Source organism: Pipistrellus kuhlii, unplaced genomic scaffold, assembly GCF_014108245.1.
Source record: "Pipistrellus kuhlii isolate mPipKuh1 unplaced genomic scaffold, mPipKuh1.p scaffold_m20_p_13, whole genome shotgun sequence".
Taxonomy (NCBI): domain Eukaryota; kingdom Metazoa; phylum Chordata; class Mammalia; order Chiroptera; family Vespertilionidae; genus Pipistrellus; species Pipistrellus kuhlii.
In genome coordinates this window covers 9185829-9206475 of record NW_023425438.1, presented here as the reverse complement: position 1 = coordinate 9206475, position 20647 = coordinate 9185829, and the positions used below count along the sequence as shown (strand labels likewise).

At 43.5% G+C, this 20647-nt stretch overlaps 1 protein-coding gene across 20 annotated transcripts in view; it reads left to right on the top strand.

Moving 5' to 3' along the window:
• The window catches only part of LTBP1 (latent transforming growth factor beta binding protein 1), a 298629-nt gene that overhangs the window by 236345 nt on the left and 41637 nt on the right, over positions 1-20647 (top strand). For 13 of the 20 annotated variants that reach the window (XM_036434787.2, XM_036434781.2, XM_036434780.2 and 10 more), the window contains 2 exons: positions 1106-1231; positions 19351-19476. In XM_036434787.2, coding sequence (XP_036290680.1) covers positions 1106-1231; positions 19351-19476 — 252 coding nt within the window. The remainder of the gene's footprint in view (positions 1-1105; positions 1232-19350; positions 19477-20647) is intronic. The other 7 variants (XM_036434788.2, XM_036434784.2, XM_045580538.1 and 4 more) reach the window with 1 other exon arrangement.

The window sequence follows — 20647 nt, the reverse complement described above, 5'->3', positions numbered from 1 at the left end:
GCATGGACACAGACAATAGTGTGGTGAATGCCTGGGAGGGGTGGGTGCAGGGTAGAGGGGGTCAATGGGGGGGGGGGGGGAAGGAGGTGGGGGGAGGACATCTGTAATTCTTTTAACAATAAAGATAAATTAAAAAAAAAACAACCACAGTGCAAATAGGCAGTTTTCTGTGTTAATACCATTGTGAACAAATGAACCATTCTCCAGGATTCCTTATGTTGTTAATTTAACCTGTGCGGTTAGAACTGGCTTGAAAGAGCATCATACTTCCGCCAAACTCTTCATGCTTTATCACGGTTCAAGAGAGCATCGTGGCTCTGGCTACAGGGAGCAGTAGCACTGTTCATTGGGGACCGGCAGAGTATATGGTGGTCAACACAAGTTTAACTGCAGCATGATTTGCTCACATGTCGTCACTGTTGCAGCTCCCACTCTTTGACCTTTACTTGTGTGTTAGGCACTGCACTAAGCAGTGGACCCTCATTCACCCATTTCATCACCACCAAGCTGTTCAAATAATAGGAACTTCCTGGTCTAAACCACCTTCTTTTTCATGTATTATCCTTCTTTTGTCCATCTTCAAGGAAATAAAGATGGGAGCCTATTTTATGTATATTGTCAGCAGACATTTGTGAAGCACCATTTAAGAACCAAATGCAATAAGAAGTTCACATCCTGGGGATTGGCATGCCTGGATGTTACAAGGCTACCACTGAGTTGTATGCATGGCAGTGGGCGTGGGCAGAGGAGCACACAGCTTTCTTACCGATGAAGAATATTTCACAGAGGAGCTGTCGATTCTATGAGCCTGTTCCTCAAGTCTAAAATGAGGCTGCCTTTGGGTTGAACCTACAAAATTGCTTTTTTTGGGGGGGGGTGGGTAGGTCAGAAATGATGGAACTTTGGCCTCAACTTAAATAGTTTCATGACATTTCTACTTTGTCTTGTGGGTCTGGTATTTGTACAAATGGTGTGATTGTGCCACACAAGAAGTGTCCAACCATTTGGTAATAGATTTCTCTACTGTACATATGGTATTATAGGGGGGGGAAAAACAAAACACCATGCAGTTTTCAAGTGTTTGGAACTCTCTTTTCAATCCCAGACATTAATGAGTGCGAGCAGCCCGGACTCTGTGGCCACCTCGGAGAGTGTCTGAACACGGATGGCTCTTTTCACTGCGTCTGCGAACAGGGCTTCACAATCTCTGCGGATGGCCGGACGTGTGAAGGTAAGACGAACATGAGACATTCTGTTGTGAACGGCGTGATAAAGCACCAAGGACGCTGCTTCCTATGAAACAGGAAGAGATGGTCCCAGGCATCAGGGTGACTCCTCCCAGGAACCCTCCCTCCAGGCTGCTGGGATTTATGATACAAGGGATTACCTAGGGTTACGTGGGGGAAAATACTCACGGATGGCTTTACTGCTGGTCCTGCATTAATGAGTCAACATGCACAGGAGGTGATGATTTAGGTGCACGTGGGGGACCTAGAGGAGAACTGGCAACCCCGGGGTGTAACCTGACACGGAGCCTGTTTGGATTATGCTCCATATAGATCATCTGCGTCCTTCTGTTTATAAAAACAATGTCTTGCTTGATTTCTCTGCACCGCTGCCAGCAGAGGCTTTCCAGGGTCATTCCTCCAAAGAGCCCTAGCTCCAGGCCAGACTATTTTTTTTTTTTTTTTTTTTACCTGTCAGTATTTATTATCCCCTGCAAGCTAATTCAGTTAAGATAACACTGTTGGCTTCCTGTTTACGACCTCTCTGTGTTTGCAGGGATACAGCCCTGGTGATAGTCATAAGATTTATGTCCTCGATGACATGGTAGTTTGATAAATGGAGGAGTAATTCATCGGAACCTTTTCAAAAGAAAAAAACGAGAAGATTCCCATAATCATCCTTTCCATCTACCTCTTTGAGAAGGTTGGTTAGGAAAACCCAGCTATGCTGTGAGGAAGTAAAACGGGGAGGCTCTGTCCTGGGGCTACGAGAGAACCCACATTCTTCAGCAGGAAGTCTCTGGCTCCTTGCTCACACCACAGCGAATGGTGCAGGAACAGCCACCAGGTTCATCTGAAACTAATTACCCTGCTGGGAGGAATACACTGATCTTATAAAAAGCAGGAGATTGTTGAAATTGCTCTCCTGCTGAGCAGACAAAACAGTGATGCCAGATTTGGCCTCCAGTAAAAAAAAAAAAAAAAAAAAAAAAAAAAAAAAAAGAGTGCAGGGTGCGGTCTGAGCAAGCAGATTTGGAGGGCTTTAGAAGTGCTCAGAAGTTGGGAAGGGGAGTGAAAACATCATAAAAAGGTGGCCCGGAGAGATTTATGAGGACGCCATGATTTTGTGGTTCGAGGTTTAGGTTAAGTTTATACCGAGACTCTGAGACTTCGGAAACACGCAGGAACGCGTCAGGGATGGGGCATCCGAGCCCCCGGTGAAGCCGGATTGCGGTGGGCACCTGTCCCTGCATTCCGGAAAGATGCAGGCTGGCCACCTCAGCGAGCTCTCAGTCCCCGCTGGACAGGGCTCCCTTCACCGGGAAAGAGTGCAAGTCTGACCCGCCAATAGTTGTGCCATGAAAAAAAACCCCAAAAACTATATATATTCTGTTGTTCCAGAAGAATATACCAATGTAAATATATTCCCATTTATTTTTCCTCTTGGACTTAGTCGTTTTCCTTTAAGTCTCTATCTTTTTTTAATACTGATTTTTAAAAATATATATATTTTATTGAATTTTTACAGAGAGGAAGGGAGAAGAATAGAGAGTCAGAAACATCAATGACCTCCTGCACACTCCCTACTGGGGATGTGCCCGCAACCCGGGTACATGCCCTTGACCGGAATTGAACCACAGGTTGATGCTCTATCCACTGAGCTAAACCGGCTAGGCCTTAATACTGATTTTTGCAACTCCTGAGTGTTTATTCACTTTAAGTGCTCTAATTTTTTAAAATATATTTTTATTGGTTTCAGAGAGGAAGAAAGAGATAGAAACATTAATGAGAGAGAATCATTGATCAGCTGCCTTCTGCATACTCTGCACTGGGAATCAATCCTCAACCCAGGCATATGCCCTGACCTCCTGATTTATAAGTCAAGTGCTCAACAACTGAGCCACACCAGCCAGGCTGCAGTGCTAGTTCTAATTTTTATTAGGCATTTGCTTGGCAAAGACTTAAACTTAGAAATGAGTTTTTAGAAAATGTCTAGTGTTTTGTAAATTACTGTACCTTGGTATGCTCTTTCTGACACTTTGCTCATTCTTTTTTTTTTTTTTAACTCTGGAACCTAGAAAATTTTACAAGTAGTAAAATAGGATCATTCACAATATTGTGCTGCCACAGGGCAGTATTACTAGAACTCTCCTAATTATTAGGCGTGTTATTCTCTTTTTAGAATAAGCTCTTCAAGGCTTTCATTTAATTTGGGCTTAACCCAATATATTAAACTGGTCCACATTTCCTTCTATTGGACTGAAACTCATGGCCATAGCAGTGTGTCCTGACTCTGCCTCTGGCCGTGGCCTAGGAGGAAGCCAGCCCATGTGATCAGGAATTACCTGTGCAGCTTTGGTCCTTGAATGACGTCATTTTGTTCGATGTCATTTTGCTATGACCTTGATGAGATACCATAGGAGCTTAACTCCTATTTATTATATCAGTCAGCCAATAGTAAAATTGGTTTCGTTGTGTGTTGTTTTGCTTCGAGTTGTGGAATATGTTGACGATGTTCAGTGAAGATCTATATTAGGGGTGTCGAACTCAATCAGAGCAGGGGCCAAAATCTAAAATCCAGCCTAAATCGCGGGCCGAATGGTTTACTGAACAGTCATAAACTGTCATTGTGATGGAAACGCAGTGGAGTGCAGTGATGACAGCGCTGTGCGGGCCACATTGCAAGGCCTGGCGGGACGGATTTGGCCCGAGGGCTTTGTGTTTGACACATGTGCTCTAGATTGTGCTTGAATTCCCATTGAGAACGCGTTTGGCACTCGTATTCATGCCGCTTCCCCAGCCTCTGAACTTCTGGGAAAGCCGCTGAAGCCGCATGGATGCTAGGACTGGCATGCCCTGCTCCAGGCAGGGCTGAGGGGATCCCCCCCCCCCCCCCCACTGGGGAAGGAGGGCCTGCCCTCGTTTCCCATGGCTCAGCGATGTGGAGGCATCTGGCCACAGTTACGGAGACCAGTGAGGAAACTGCCTCTGTCAGCATGAACCATCTCAAGTGTCCAGGAGCAGGTTCCATAGAAATAAACACAGCGTGGCTGGCTGCCTCCCTCCCGGCTGTTGGTGGCTCTGGGAGCACCTGCCTACGACAGAGAACGACGGTGCTGGACTGGAGTGGGAAGTCAGTGGTGAACGAGCAGCTGTTGCATACATGTATCCATTCACTCCAGAAATATATACAGCATGCCTGTCCTGTGCCCCCATTGGTACTGTTCTGCCGGTAAAACACACACAGTTCTTGCCCCCATGGAGCCCACACTCCAGGCTGGGGGTCGGGGATCAGTAAGTAAATGGGACCTGGAGAACATGGTGGTTTTGCATTTAAGTAACATAGCATAGTTCTACTCTATGGATATTAATGCCAAGATTTTTTTTCTCAAGTCCCACCCGTGGACGTCACAAAAGCACGGGGACCAGGACCCTTTGATTGCTGCCTCCTCCCTGGGTGCTTCCCCTTCTTCTCATAAGGGTGGCTCCCTTGCTCCTCCACTCCTTCGTGTCCTCTGCCAGAGCCGTGATCTTGTGTAGAAAAGCAAAGGAAACGTTGACCTATTTCCTTAGGCCCCACCATTTTATATCCCAGCCCATCACACCCATTTGTAAAAGTGCCATAATTCTTTTGCCCTCTTGCTATCTCTCTCTCTCTCTCTCTCTCTCTCTCTCTCTCTCTCTCTCTCTCTCTCTCTCTCTCTCTCTCTCTCTTTCTTCTTCTTCTTCTTCTTCCTCTTCCTCTTCTTCTTCTTCGCCACATGGTCCAGTAAGGACCTCGAAGAAGCCTAACCACGCAGAGGGAGTAAGAGTGGCTTTCAGAACCTGGTAGTGTTGGCTCATTAGGCCTACCAACCAACACCAACATCACCCCCTCAAGCCCTGCCTTTTAGAGAGCATTCTCGGTCCTTCGTTCTTTTGGCAAATATTTCTTCGGTGTACGCTGCGTGCCAGTCGCTGCGCCCGGTGGGTTTATAAGAGCAAAGTTGACATTTTGTGTCTTGAGTGCCGAAGGAAGCCTTTCTCTTTCAAACCATTTGTCCGCTGGCTAAGTGACAGGAGCCTTAACAGACAGGCGGGCCTGCAGTTCTCCGTTCTGGGCCTTTTCCTGGTGCCAACAGGAATCCTGTTGACGAACAGGGAATGGAAAAGGCAGAGCCGGACAGCAAGAGCAAACCCTGGTGTCAGCTATGGCCTCTGGGTGATGGTGATGTGTCTCTGTCGGTTTGTCATGGTAACAGATGTACGGCTCTGCTCCCCCAGTGCTGATAGTGAGGAAGGCTGGGGGAGGGGTGCGGTTGGGGAGTCTGGGGGAATATGGGAACGCTCTGTGAAATTTTACGGCAAACCTAAAACTGCTCCTAAAAATAGTCTGTTTTTAAAAGTCAGGCATTTCTGGAATTACCTATTTTTCACCAGAAAAGTCATCACCTTTCATTTTAATTCTGTTTTCTATTCCTATGTTATCCTCCCCTGCTGTGGTTATTTCCCACTTTTCAAAATCAATACCCCAGACAGACCTCGTGATCAGAAGCTTCTGCTCCCACTTTCTAAACCAGTGGTGGGCAAACTCATGGGTCAACAGAGCCAAATATCAACAGTACAATGATTGACATTTCTTTGGAGAGCCACACTTTTTAAACTTAAGCTTCTTCTAACGCCACTTCTTCAACAGAGACTCGCCCAGGCCGTGGTATTTTGTGGAAGAGCCACACTCAAGGGGCCAAAGAGCCGCATGTGGCTCGCGAGCTGCAGTTTGCCCTGGTTTTAAGCCATTTGAACGTTGATTCACAAACAGAGCACCACAGGATTGAGAGGGGACTTACCCACAATGCCCAGCCCCAACTCGGAACCCTTAAGTGCGCCAAGGTTCAGGTCCTGTGGTTAAACAGCTGTGGAGACTCGAACCCCCGAAGCTTTCTAGCTACCTGCTAACACCACTTGGTCAGGCATTCACTTGAAAGGGAAGGCACACGCTTCTACAGGTGCCAGGATGGCTGGCTTTGGGGTGCTTCCTGAGAACAGTGATAACAGAAAGACTCAAAGAAGTTGGGTTCCAACTCTCAAGCCCCTTTTGTGTTCATCAGAAACCAGAGAGCGAAGGCGAGGCAACTTTTGCCAAATCAAAGAAACGAAAACCAACTGGGAGCGAGCGTGGTTTTGTTCTCAGACTTTTAGGTAGGTACATTTTCTACAAACAGTGGAGAAGCTATAAAACCCTTGCTGGCCGTGCTCCAGGGCAGTTGGCGGCTCTGGGGCAGGGAGATGGAACTCTAGATCGATCACCAGAGAGAAAACATTCTTGAAGACGACTTAGCCAAGTAGGACATCGAAGTACCTGACACAATACTGTATTACATCTGGCTGCTGGGCCCTGGGGTTTTTACGTGTTTTAGCAGTTTGGGGGTTGGAAACTGAAAACTCTAGTAAGAGAATACGGCCTGAGTGTTTCTCACGTTTCTAAAGAGAGGGAATGTGGGTTGACAATCGGATTCTTTCTGTCCCGTGTGTAACAAGAATAAGGGCCGTACCGCAGTCCAGGTAAGGAAGGGAAGCCACTTCCCCCTAGAAAGTCTACTGTTCTTCAGACTCATTCCTCCCGTGAGCGCTCTTCTGCAGGAGTGAGTGACAATGGATGTTTAAATCATTAGGGAGAGAGCTGAGGATATTTTGCTGGAATAAGCTGCCTTTGGACCTGGAACGCATATTTTCCATGCATTGCATGGTTGTCTTCCATATAGCAGCATTTGCATATTAAAAAAAAAAGTATAATCGCGGCAAAGAAATTCAAGAGCTCTTCCTAAGCCTTTTATCACTGCTGACCTAGAACCCTTGAGCTATGAAAAAATCAGCTCTTCATAGAAGGAGAAGTAAACACTTTTTTGCAGCCAAAACACAGACATGGGACTTCCAGAAAGAGAAGTCTGCGACTAGGCAAGCCACCCTCTCACTTCCCTCTGCCACCCAGCTCAGTTCTAGGAACATGGCTTCCAACATCTGTTAGGACAGTGGTCAGCAAACTCATTAGTCAACAGAGCCAAATATAAGCAGGACCAACGATTGGAATTTCTTTTGAGAGCCAAATTTTTTTAAACTTAAACTATATAGGTAGATACATTGTTATTAACTTAATTATGGTACTCCTAAGCTGGCCTTTGCTAAAAACTCAAGGGGCCAAAGAGTCACATGTGGCTCTCGAGCCGCAATTTGCTGACTGCTGTGTTAGGGTGAGTCTTTTGATGTCATCCACAACCTGAATACTTGATAGGTCATGGAAGGTTTTAAGTCCTGGTTTTATATATAATGCTGAACATATTGATTCCCAAATTAGTTCCCTGCTTAGCATCTGACTGATAGATTATGCGGTTTTCTTGGATTCCCAGTGTAAGTAGACTGCAGATACTTCATATATATCTGATTTCATGACTTTATTAAAAGCTATAGCAATAATAATAATAATAATAACAGAATTCTTGCTCAGGCTGTTTCCACATCTTAGCTATTGTAAATTGTGCTGCCATAAAATAGGGGTGCATATGTTCTTTCTGATCGGTATTTTGGGTTTCTTAGAATACAAGTGGGATTCCTAGAAGTGGGATCACTGGGTCAAAAGGCAGTTCTGTATTTAATTTTTGAGGCAACTGCACACTTTTCCATAGAGGTTGTACCAATCTGCATTCCCACCTGCAGTAAACTAGCCGCTTTTAAACTCAAACGGTATCCAAAGTCCATCCGAATACAATTCAGTAACTCGTTTATACATAATTGGCTTTAATTCGTACCCTTCGTTTCCCCCAAAAGTTTCCTATGACTTACTGTCCCCATCCACCCCCTCAATATTTCAAGTTTTAAAATGTTTTATGTACCCGTTGCCAATAAACTGATGGCTGAGGCCTCTGTTTGTTTGCATTTAAGCACTGGAGTTATTTCTACAGGTACCCTGTTTCCTGTGGTTTCAAAACTGATCTTTCTTGGACTCCTATTTGAATACGGAAAAAGAAAAATAGAATAGCGAGAAAAAAAGGGGGAATATTTTGGCTGATTTGATATTGCCTCTGGGGCCTGAGTGTCAAAAAGATGAATCTGGGGTTTGATATGTTTGGCCCGGGCCTAGGGCTTCCTCCCAGCCCTCATTGGCAGCGCGTCCCAGTGTAAGAAAGACTGTGCGAAAGGAGAAAGCGTGCCGCCCGGCTCCGAGGTTAGACAAAGGTGTTTGTTTTTAAGCAAATCGTGGGTGCAAAAATATAAAGCTATTACATTAATGCAAAGATGACCCAAGTGGGTGTAAATAAATATCAGACAAGTAGCAGTGCATTTAAGAAAATGTCTGCAGTGTACATTCACACATGTGTCTTTCACACATACTGGCTTTTTTTGCCAGCAGTAATTATGGTAGGAGAAATATGCACTGAAGTTCAGGATATTTTCCATGGATATCGAAAGAACTTTCTCTGAATGGCCTAGAGTTTATTTATACTGGATAGTTTATTCAAAGAGTCTTCTTTTTGTGATAGTCGATGATAGAGTACTTTGAGATTTATTTATTTTTAACTTTCAAGGGTAGAAATTCTTTTTTAAAGTTTTCTTCTCGTTTCTTTCGATTTTTCAGAAATGTTTCGTTTCTGCAGCAAATTCAAATCCTTTCATATACGTTTTCCTGTAGCATTCTGTCAATCCCCACCGGGAAGAAATAGGAAGAAAATGGCTTTTTAAATTCAGAGATCCACTTGGATTCTCTTTTTCTCAAAAGAAGCACAGAGGGCTTCCTGTGTTTGGCGTTTGTGAAAAGTATCTTGCTCCTCGTTAAAAGTATACTACTTTTCAACTTAATTTGGAATTTTTTCCTTTAGGTGTCCCAGAGATTCAGATTTCAATTTTACCTTATAAATCAAGGTTTTATTGTAACTGAACAAACATCTGCCCCAGGCAGCGTCCTCCTCACACACCCTGCAGGCTCTGCCCCTGTTCCTGTTCTCCCAGTGGGAAGCCTCCTTCCAGCCCAGGGCTAACCTGTCAAGGACACAGAAGCCCTTCCCTGTGCCAGGACCTGAGCTTTCTGAGCTCCCTTCCTGAGCAAAACAGAGCCAGAACTTGCCCATTTTCTTGATCTTTCACTGCCTGAGCTTGCTAAGAGAGTTGAAAATGTAAAAGCCAAAACACTTGGAATTTTCTAAAAGCAGTGCATCTAAAATGATTTTGTTCCTCAGGACTTTCGTCCTTGGCCTTATTTCGGATGAGAAGGGATCTTCGTCTGCACACTTATCCCCTTCCTCGTCTTCAAAAGCCTATTGCAGTGGTCGGCAAACTGCGGCTCCTGAGCCACATGCAGCTCTTTGGCCCCTTGAGTGTGGCTCTTCCACAAAAGACCACGTGCGGGTGTGCACATACAGTGAGTGCAATTGAAACTTCGTGGCCCATACGCAGAAGTCGGTTTTCGGCTCTCAAAAGAAATTTCAGTCGTTGTATTGTTGATATTTGCCTCTGTGGACTAATGAGTTTGCCGACCACTGGCCTATTGGAAATAAGAGCTGAAGACTTGATTTAAATACTTGAAAAATTCTTAGGACTTTTTGGAGTGTTCAAAAAAGTTACGAAATTTAAAAACTCGATTTTAGATTTTGTCCTCACATAAAGGAGCATTTACCAGCCGTGTTTCCTTTTAAAGACAAGAAAGCCATGTGGATGAGGAAGGTATTGGGAACCCACTGTTGGTGGTTCAGGTGACCACAGGGAGGGGGCCAGCGAGGACCTGGGAGTTGCATCAATCCAGACCTTGCATCTCATCCTTAATGCTTAACACCAAATATGACCTCCCCTTCAAACATTCAGCATCTTCCCTTCTCCATTATCTGTTTAAATAGTCACAGTTCCTAAACCCTACGCACATCCTAGAACATTAGATTTCAGTCCATTTTGCATACATGGCAGTGCTGTTATGATTTCAAGAAAATTACTTAAAATTTTATTTCTTAATATCCATCACATTTTATAAAACAAAAAAAATAGCATGTGTGGGACAGAGTAATCAAAATAATAACCTTGGCTTGCAGTGGGTTATACAGAAATTTAGTTAAATTTTAAGGAAAGATGTATGAAGTTGGCATAGGGTCTCTTATTTTCACCTGTATTGCTATTTTTATTTTTAAAAAATCAACCAAAAAACAGAAAATAGCTTGATTTTATTCTGCATTCAGAGTGTTTGCATGTCTTACAATGAATCGATAGGGAGTAATGGTCAGGATTGCTACTCAGAGTCCCTTAAAATTTTAGTTTAATATAGATACCTCTTAGCAATGGGAAGAAGAAAGAGAGAACAGAGTATGAAAGGGAAATAAAATGCACCAAAAATTAAGTTTGGGACCTGAAACACATTGGCCCCAGATCTACTTTCACATAATAAAAAGTGAAAATCTATCAAGTATGTATCTGTATACAGTAGAAAAGTCAATCTTCAGGTAGAAAACATTTATTACTGGAAATTTACCATTTGTGTTGAGGGAGGGATTTGGTCCAAAGTGCGTTTACTTTTTATTCAACAGAATCTTTTAGTTTAATGTTCAGAAGATAGTACTTTTGGGCTGTGTGTCCAGAGCTTTTGAAACTAAACAAATATAGCTTTGTATGAAAAAAAAAAAATCCTTGGCTAGATTAAAAAGAATTTAAATTTATTTGTCTTGGGGATTTTGATTTTGTTGGTTGCTTTGGTTTCAATTGCAGTTACAAATGTTGAGAATGACTATGGTTTTTAAACTTAAAATATGTGTATGCTATTATTAATAATTAGCATTTCTCTTATATAAGTAAACTTTTTCAAAGATCAAGAGTATGATTTGAACATATTTCAGTACAGTTGTCTATGAAATATTCATGTGGGTATGTTAGGTAGGCAATTGGATCAAGTTAGATTTAGTGCTTGGACGAGAGAAGTTTAGGTTGGAGATACAACTGGGAGTGGTCAGCTGCTCTAGGCGGCCGTGGGAGTTATTAGAATGAATGAGGCCACTAAGAGACATCATATAAGGAGAATAAAAGAGGGCCTAGGAGTGGACATCATGAAACTTCAAAATCTAGCGGTCAAATAAAAGAGATTAAGGATTTAGGGGAAACCCAGGAGCACATTGCCCCTTGAAACCCAGGGACAGAGGGTCCCCCTGGAAAAGCAAGGACCTTGAGAAGCTACGTGTGGATGAGCTCCATAAAGCATGTGGCAAGGGTTTTACACTATTATCCATGGAGAAAACCTGTTGAAGTCTAAGGCGAAATTATTTGGTTGGACTGTTTCTAAGTTTAAGTCATTCTCTCATTATGGAGAATGGCATTGGAGTGGCAATGAGTGGCTGGAAGCACCATACCCAGATGAAAGGCCACTGTAGGAATTCCGGTGAGAGATGGTGAGGCTGTGAATAAGGACGGTGGGGAGGGGAGAGATTGGAGATAGAACCAAGAGATGCAATTAGAGGAGTCTGATGATGGGGTACAAGGAGGTCACCGAGGATGGCTCACATTTTCACATACGATGACTAGGATGATGCTTGTGATCTTAGGGTGGTTCTCATTAGGATTTTATGAATGGCGACTATACATTTGTCCACGCGATGTTAATGAAAATCAAAGCAAAGTTTTGGTTTCGTTTCTCTAGAACCTCTAGCTGTTTCCAGAAACCAAATGGGAGGCTGTTCCTTGTGGTTGGTACAGGGTAATTTAAGTAAATCTTTTAAAACTAGTGAGTTTCAAGGCTGAATTTAGAAGAAGAAAAAAAAGATTACTCATTGGGCAGCCTTGATTTCTAGAACAGCGTTTTTCAACCACTGTTCCACGGCACGAGATGTTGCCTGGTGTGCCGTAGGTGCAGACAAGACAAGAATTTTATAATTTTTCACTATTTTGTTTACTTAATATTTCATAATAAAGTAATTATAAAATACTTTCTTTGTGTTTATTTGATTCCTATTCAAGAGAATTACTTTATATATAGTCAATATAGGCACAGAGTTAAATTTTTTAACATTTTCTAATGGTGGTGTGCCTCGTGATTTTTTTCATGAAACAAGTGTGCCTTTGCCCAAAAAAGGTTGAAAAACACTGTTCTAGAATTTATGTGCTAGAAAGTTGGACTTGAAATAACTTTCTTACCTCTATCCTCTCTATTGCTTATCTTAGGTTGCAGGCTTTCAAAATATGTGACCATTGAGGTCCCCAGGGTTCCCTACCTTCTCTGTCAGGCGCATGGCAGTAACACTCTGCACAGAGACATCGGCATTTTCTGCCTCCTGGCTCGTCCCATTCCCCAGAATGGTGTTATTTTCCATAACACATTAGGGTCATAGTCTTCAGCCTGCCCGGTGTTGCCAGACCTCAGTGGACTGTTTTTTAAAGGCTCTTTCCATATCCTATTGTATTGTCTGGACCATCTCCAAATCCAGTTTTTCATTTCCTATTGGCTAAATTGTATTTTCTCCTTTAGGCCTCGCGCTCATCTCCCATTTAATCCTGGCTTCTCCTCCTCTGCTGGGAGAGAGGCCTTAATCTCCCTCGGGCCCGCAGCCATGCCATTTAAGAATTCCTCTGGGCAGCCATTCAGCTGGTCTAACATTGTTCAGTCCCGCTTCTTAGCTGGGACCGTCTGTCTCCCGTCTGCTTCCGTTCCTTGCAGTAAGGAGCACGAGGGTGGCATTTTTTCCTGAAGCAAGAATCCTGCTCCCTTCCAACATAAGACCCTTTTCTTTGGCTCTTATTTCCCTAAGGTTCTGGCACTAAATGGGTAACCAGTTCCGGTTGGTCTAGAGGGCCCTGGGCTAAAGTGATGGATCCTTTCCTTTTCGTGAAGAGATCCAGAGAACGCCAGTGCTCACTTGGTCCTGGGACCCCCTGCGGCTTCTACACCCTTCTTGCCCAATGGGCCTTTCTTCCTTCTGTAGGTCTCCTAGGAAAATGTCATCTTCAGCACAACCATACCTCGGATATTTCCATTCTAGTAGGATGATACTTGAAGACGAGGCCTTTTTTCAAGACCCCATAGGGGTACTTGATTTAAACTGCAAGTCAATAAGCGATACACCAAGGAGTGTGCTCTCTGATTCCCATCTCTGTCGTGAACAAACGCCAGCACACTTGTTGGGCTCACTGTTTGGCTAGTTTCATTCACCCTCTCGGTCTGACCTATCGCCCTCATAGGAGGCAAGACGTGATGGATGGAGCTACAAACTCGGATTCTGGAGATTGTTCCTACACTGAGCCCTGTAGTGTTGCCAGCTCTGCCACTAACTGGTTGCATAATCTTGAGGCAAGGCCTCTCTAGGCCTCGGTGTTCTGGTTCTTAAGATGAAGGGTTCCAAACCCAGTAATCTTCCAAGTCCCCTCCAGTTGAGATGAACCCTACCATTCATCTGAAAATGTTTTGATGACAGGAAGGCTTCTTCCTCCTAGCCAGGCAAGAACTGTGGTGATTTTTCTGTGAATGATCCACTTACCAACAATGGGGCTCGGTTCCATCACCCCCCTCTCTAGAGTTCCCGGGAAGCAGACAGGAGACTCAGCAGTGAGCTGCTTCCTCCAACAGGTAGATATGTCTTGCTCAGAATAAGAAAATTAAGAGAGGTGGACAAGCTAGAAAAGTACAAAAGAGAAGCACCTTTTTCTTGAAAACAAACAAAACAAAAAAACCCAAAAAGCAAACAAACTGAGGAATGCAACTGAGAGAAGGAGAACCAAATCATTTAACTGGTGGGGGGGGGGGGGGGGCGGTTCGGGTGGGGGGGGAAGGGGAGGGTACACAAATACTCCTTTCTCCCCATACACATTCTTCTCTGTATATCTGAGAATTTAATGGAATTATTGGGTTTTGTTGTATATTTCATTGTCGCAGCCTTTGAACGTAGTTGTACTTTTTTGCTGAGTAAGCTTTACTTGACCCCAGTCTCTTGTAGAAAACCATGCCGCCTCTGCGTACTTTTACCCTTTTTCGTAGTTCACCTTACTTAAGCAAGAGGGTGACACCAAGTGTCTAGCCCTAAGTCTTTACTTGAGAATTGAGAGAAAATGGTTAGAGTTCTGCTTTCTGTGGAGAATCCCTGAGAACAGTCAGCAGGTTTTGGCCTGGCTGGTGTGGCTCAGTGGTTGAGCATCAACCCATGGCCCTGGAGGTCATGTTTCAGTGCTTGGTGAGGGCACGTGCCCAAGTTGTGGGCTCTATCCCCAGAAAGAGGTGTTTTTATCTCTCTATATCCCTCTCCTTTCTTCTCTTCAAAATCAATTAAAAATATATATTTTAAAATAATATAAGAGGTTTTGAAGAGCTTTTCATCCACTGAGAAAAGATACTAAATAAAGAGCATCTGGATGAGGAAAAATGGATCTACCAAATAGGTCAGTCCCTCAAAGTGTGGGCCTGAAGGTCACTCACAACACTGCTCCTTTAAAATGAGCTCCTGCTAATGCCAGATGCCCAGAAAGGACTCGGTTCTGTTTTCCTTTCTGGCATTTATGTAATGTAGTTATTGGAGAATTCACATCAGTGATCCACTATCCTTGGTCTGAGTAATTCTTTATTGAATTCATTTCCATTGAAGCAGGAATATTTGTATCTGCTTTGTTCAGTCATGTATTAATAGCAAAATCTTGCATGAGGAGTCAGCAGTTCTTACAGCGGTGTACCTAATTCATTTGGGTTGCCAGCCCAGAGATAGCCGGATAATCACTTCTTCATCACTCACTGACGTGGGCAGTATGACTGGTGATAATTCCATGCAGGGTTCTTATAGAGGCCTCAGCAAAATTGGTAATGTCATAGACTCACTCTTCATGAAGTGAAAAGACAAGCTGTGATAGCTGGATCTTTCAAAATTGAGTTTCATATTCAGAAGTCAACTTCAGCCAAAACAGATGGCTTTCACGGGCCCATTTCTGAAACCTGAATTTTGATAGGGCTTTCATTTTTATATAATCGTAAGTCTTAACATTTTGCTTATGTTTATAGAGTTTATCTTAACTGTAGCAGTTCTTCTAAGTCTCTTTATAGACAGAACTAACAATGGAAAAATATCTGAGAGAGCTCACATCAAAGAAAAATCTCATGAGATCGCGTGTTTTTTTAATACAGATCATTAGTCAGAGAAGTGAAACAAATGTCTTCTTATTAAAGCTATTACCTCACCTCATTGTTGAAAACATGAAACTGCTGAGAATGACAGTCTATCACTTTTATAAAATATTAGTTGTTGAAGAGTGAGTCTCCAGCAGGCATGCTACATTATTTTTTCCTATTCACTTAAATCCAAAATATTGCTCATCTAAACTTTGTTAATCACTGTTACAGTAAGTCTAAGACTGCACGACGCCCAGTAATCCATAACTGTCTCAGGACTTCTTCACCTTAAGGTCGGTCACTCAGTTCCTGAGCTGGCGATCAGCAACAAGAAAGCACCGTCTGCTAATACAGCATGGAATTAATAAAAAGGAAGGCAAGAGCTTTTATTTAAAGAATCTGTCTGAAAAGCCACCAGGTTTCTAGCACTGCTTCTTTGCCATCCACCACCTCATTTTTGGAGGGGAATAAGCTGCTGGTGAGGTTACCCACCCTGAAAAGTAGCCCTGATAAGCAGAGCATGGCACAGCATGCTCTGGGGACAGAGAGGAGGGGCTATTTAAGGTGCCACCTAAGAAGTGGCCCCTGGATCGACTCCTGAAAAGCCAGGAGAAGGTTTGAGCAAAGCAGGTAGCAGGGGAGTTTCTGGTGGAGGAAAGTGTGTGCGTCCACCAAGTCAGCGAGAAATTGAAGAACATGGGGATGGAGTGCTGGTGGGGATGGAACGTGTATTGGGAAGGAGGCTGGCTGAGAACGGTGGCCAGGCTGGCAGCCAGGAGCCGGGTGATGAAGGGCTCTCTGTGCTCTGCAGAAGAGATGCTTGGTATCCTCCAGCCAAGAGGAGACACTGAACACTCTGAGCAAGAGAATGTCACCGACAGGGCTGCTGTTTGGTAGAGAATGGATTAGAGGGAGGGAGGCAAGACTGGAGATTAAAAAAAATAAAAAACTATTAGAAGTATGAGCATCAGGAAAGTTAGATAAAAGGGTGTGACGGGAGGGATGGGGAGGAAGAGCAAGAGAAGGGTGACTAAGGTTTCTGGTTACGGGACTGGTTGGATTCTCTGCTGAAGGGAATATAGGAGAAATGGAGGAGATGGGAGGCCGGAGTGGCAATAAGTTCATTTACTATGGGCGTGTCCAATAGTTATTATATAAATGACTCTAACGGATCGAAGTTGACCCTGGAGGAAGGCTGGGAAATCAGTATAAAAGTGGTAATGGACGCATTTCTGAGTTTTCTTTCCAGCCCTTATGTCCTATAGTTCAGCGTGTAGTGTGATCTTCTGACAAAAGTCCATCTCAGGAAGTCTAAAATTAGCAGTGGCCTGTGTTGTGATTTGATGACACGTGCGGTTACTCCTCTCATGGTTGTGATCCGTAAATAGCTGTAATCCCAGCCTCATGCTGGCATTGAAAATCTATCAGAACAAACTTATGGAGTGTCTTCTTTGTGTTTGATAAAGGCAAAATAAAAAAGGGAGAAGGCTAAGAGATGCAAGATTTCTCACTAAGGTCAAGAAGTACAGTTTAGGAGGAAGACAGTGTAGTTTAGTAGGTTTCAGACTTGATAAGTTTGACGTTACAACAGAAGATCAAATTGGTAAATGGATGACTTCGAATATGAAGGATCCTGGCTGGAGACAAGGAGTTGGGATTCATTCTGAGGACCTTGGTTTTTGCAGTTGAGAGGGTGCAGAAAGGGTGGAGAGTGGCCACCTTCATTCAGGCTGTGCCAGGTGAGGGCTAGCCATAGTGGTTACAGGTAGAATGAGAAAAATGGTCTGTCCGGTTATGAAAAGAGAGAGTAAAGGAGGTCTTGACCAGACATGTAGGTCAAAGGTGATGGTGACTGGTTGTCAAATGATCATGGGATTTAATGATGGGTCTGTCGGGTGTTTTTCTGAAGGTTTTGAGAGAGAGAGAGAGAGTATGTCATGAAGTGGGTCATTAAGGACTAAGAGGAATAGTAATAATAATAATAATAATAATAATAACAACAACTGACACATATTAGATGCTTCCTATGCTACATGCCAGGCAATGTTCTAAAAGTAACATTTTATGTGTGTTACCTTTAATCATCACAGTGATCTAGAAACACACCCATATTATTGTTATTAGTATCATTGCTATTATTTTATTAACTGATAAGCTCTATTAGGAAATAAAGGCGGTGATTACAGATAGTTTTGTGGGGTTTATTTTTGTAGACATATTACAGTGGTAGAAAGAATGGAAAAGCACAGTGGGTGACATCATGGCCAGCTTCTCCTACTAACCAAGGGAAGGGAATGGGGGTGGGGGTGGGGGGTGTATAGTGGGAGATGCTGAGCAGGTTGGACTCCAGGAGAAAGGGTGGGGCTGGGAGGAAGGCCCTAGCCTTGAATGTCTTCTTTGAGTTGGGAAAATTGAGAAAACGCTTGATACAGTCACTCATATTTTGCAATTCAAAAAGTGAGACAGTCTCTGAACTTGATGGTGCCAGTGTTGGAACATCAGGAAGGGAAGTGACACAGATGCTGAATAGCACTGAATTTTTCCTTAGAAAATTTCTTGGACTTAGCTTAAAAAATTAAAATAAGAAAAGCTCGATTTTATTAACATTAACTCTCAAAAACCAAATTCTGTCAAGTGCAATTTAACCCATCCTTTTTTTTTTTTTTTTTTTTAATCATTTGTTTTCTCATTTCATTATTTGAACATAAAAGCACTTTCTACCAGATTTGGATACAGTCCTTGCACTTTCTTAATTATTTCTCCAAAAAGCTGTATTTTGGGACTGTGAGGTCCAGAGTTGGACAGGACAGAAGGAAGTGCACAGTAAACAGGACAGAAATGAAAAAATGGCAGGGAAACTTGAGAGGAAGATAAAGAAGAACTATATCTGAAAGTCCTTTTGTGACTTTTTCATCCAGTCATCACTTTTATGAGAACATTTTTATTAATGGGGGCGTGGAGGAGGCCCAGGACCACTGTCCGTCACAAAGTTGGTACAGAACAAAAAGGATTTACAAGTCTGGCCTCTGGCTGGCCAGGTGGAAAGGCATTGACATTGAGGACCTTGAGTGGCTATGACTTGGTGACAGGAAATCTCTCCTTGTGAATAACTGGGTCTGGTAGCTACACTGCTGAACTCATCAGATTCTCTGTCCCTTCCCACTCCCTTTTTTCTGCTCTTCTTCCCTCTTCCTCCTCCCTTCCCCTCTCTCCTCTCTTCTTCCCCTCTGCTTTCTCCTTCTCCTCCTTCTCCCCCTCCTTCTTCTCTCTCCCTTCTTGGGAATACTGGTTAGACTGGATCAAGGTCATCCATGGAGTTGAGCAACCATTGCCCAGGCAGACCACTGCTTCTTCTTCTTCTTCTTTTTGTTTTTAATCAATGTTTTTTTTTTTTTTTTATTTTTAATTTTTTTTTTTTTTTTTTTTTTTTTTTTTTTTTTTTTTTTTTTTTTTACAGAGAGGAAGGGAGAGAGATAGAGAGCTATAAACGTTGATGAGAGAGAAACATCTGCCTCTTGTACACCCCCTACCGGGGATGTGCCCGCAACCAAGGTACATGCCCTTGACCAGAGTCGAACCTGGGACCTTTCAGTCCACAGACCAACCCTCTACCACTGAGCCAAACCGGTTTCGGCAAACCACTGCTTATTTCAGCCCCCAACTCTGCAAATAGAATGGTTTAGTATTTATCACAATCAAAACAGGTGGCAGTACCTCTCCATATGTCCCCTATAGAGAGAGAGTGTGTGTTCTTCAAAATAATTTAAAAAGCATTGAGATAATAACTGAGCGAGACCATCACAGCCGTCGTTTCCATTTGAAAACATTTCCTGAGAAAAAGTAAATGTTTTCTCCCAGAACCCAGTGTTTTGTCTACTAAGACATTTCCATCAAAACATTTTATTGCTGTGTAAAATGTTTTCTAAAGTTCATTCTGTGTGACCATGATCATCTCCTACTAACCGGGGCGTGCGTGGAAGCACCTGTGTCTCCCATCCCTGCCTGGTGTCTGTCAGTCTGTGTTTTGTGTCTTTTTTGCAGATATTGATGAGTGTGTAAACAACACTGTGTGTGACAGGCACGGGTTCTGTGACAACACGGCCGGCTCCTTCCGCTGCCTCTGTTACCAGGGCTTTCAGGCCCCGCAGGAGGGGCAAGGCTGTGTGGGTGAGTGTCTAGCTTATTTCCCCTCCAACACGTTTCCTTATCTCTGCATGGAAAAGCAACCAAAGCCTTCAACAACAGGAGAGACTGTCAGCAAGGTAATCAGATAGAATTTCATCACAATTTTTTTATATAATTTTTTTAATTGCTTCATTGATGAAGGTATCACATATTTGTTCTCAACCCCCTCATTCCAATCCCCTACCCCCCCATTCATGCCCCCACTCCCCTATTGTCCTTGACCACTGGTTAGGCTCATATGTGTGCACATAAGTAATTTGGTTGATCTCTCCCTTTTATCCCCACCCTCCCTTTGAGGTCCAACAGTCTGGCTCCTTATCTCTGGGTCTGTTATTGTTCATCAGACTATGTTGTTCACCATTTCCCCTAGATGAGTGAGATCATGTCCTACTGGAAATATAGGAATCAAAATTGAGACAAGCAGTAATCGCGATTTGATATTGTCACACCACGTGGGGATGTACGAGAAGGTCCTCTGGCTTCTGGAATGGTTAGGGACAGGAAGAAGTGTAGATGTGTAACTTTGAGTTTAGACAGATAGCAGAGGGAACATTTGGGGAAACTCTTAGCTGCGTGTGCAGAGCTCTCCAGCCCCTCCTGCACAGGAAACAGCCTGGTGTCGGGCAGAGCTTGTCTGTCTTCACTGGGCACCTCCTCAGGCCAGGCGGTGCCTGGAAGGAGAGGCGTTGGCAGGAGATTCAGTTTCCGGGAAAGACACCCAGGAGCGATGCATCGGATTGTGCAACTGCGTTTCTTCGCTCCTCTGATGAACGTGGCGAGGGAATCCTGAGTGTCATCAGGTGTCCTAGGATGTGGCCCAGCACATGCCCATGAGAAGAGGGGGTGTTGCATTTCATTTTCTGACCAGCTGCGATGTCTTTAGATCAAATTCATTACGAAGCACATTTATAACAGAGCAATTCGATGGGAAAGAGAAGGAAGGTTCTTCCATTTAAAACTTCCCAGATAGCCAGGCTTTTTTCTTGATTCTTCCTAATTAAGAAAAAGAGCTCTGTTCATTCTGTGGCACATTTGCAAGGAAAGCATTCATTCAGGTCCCATCCAGATCTGACTGGGAAGACAAAACCTAGGGATCTGGAAATTTAATGAAAAAAATCACTTGACTAATAACCACTTTTGAGGTAACACTGTC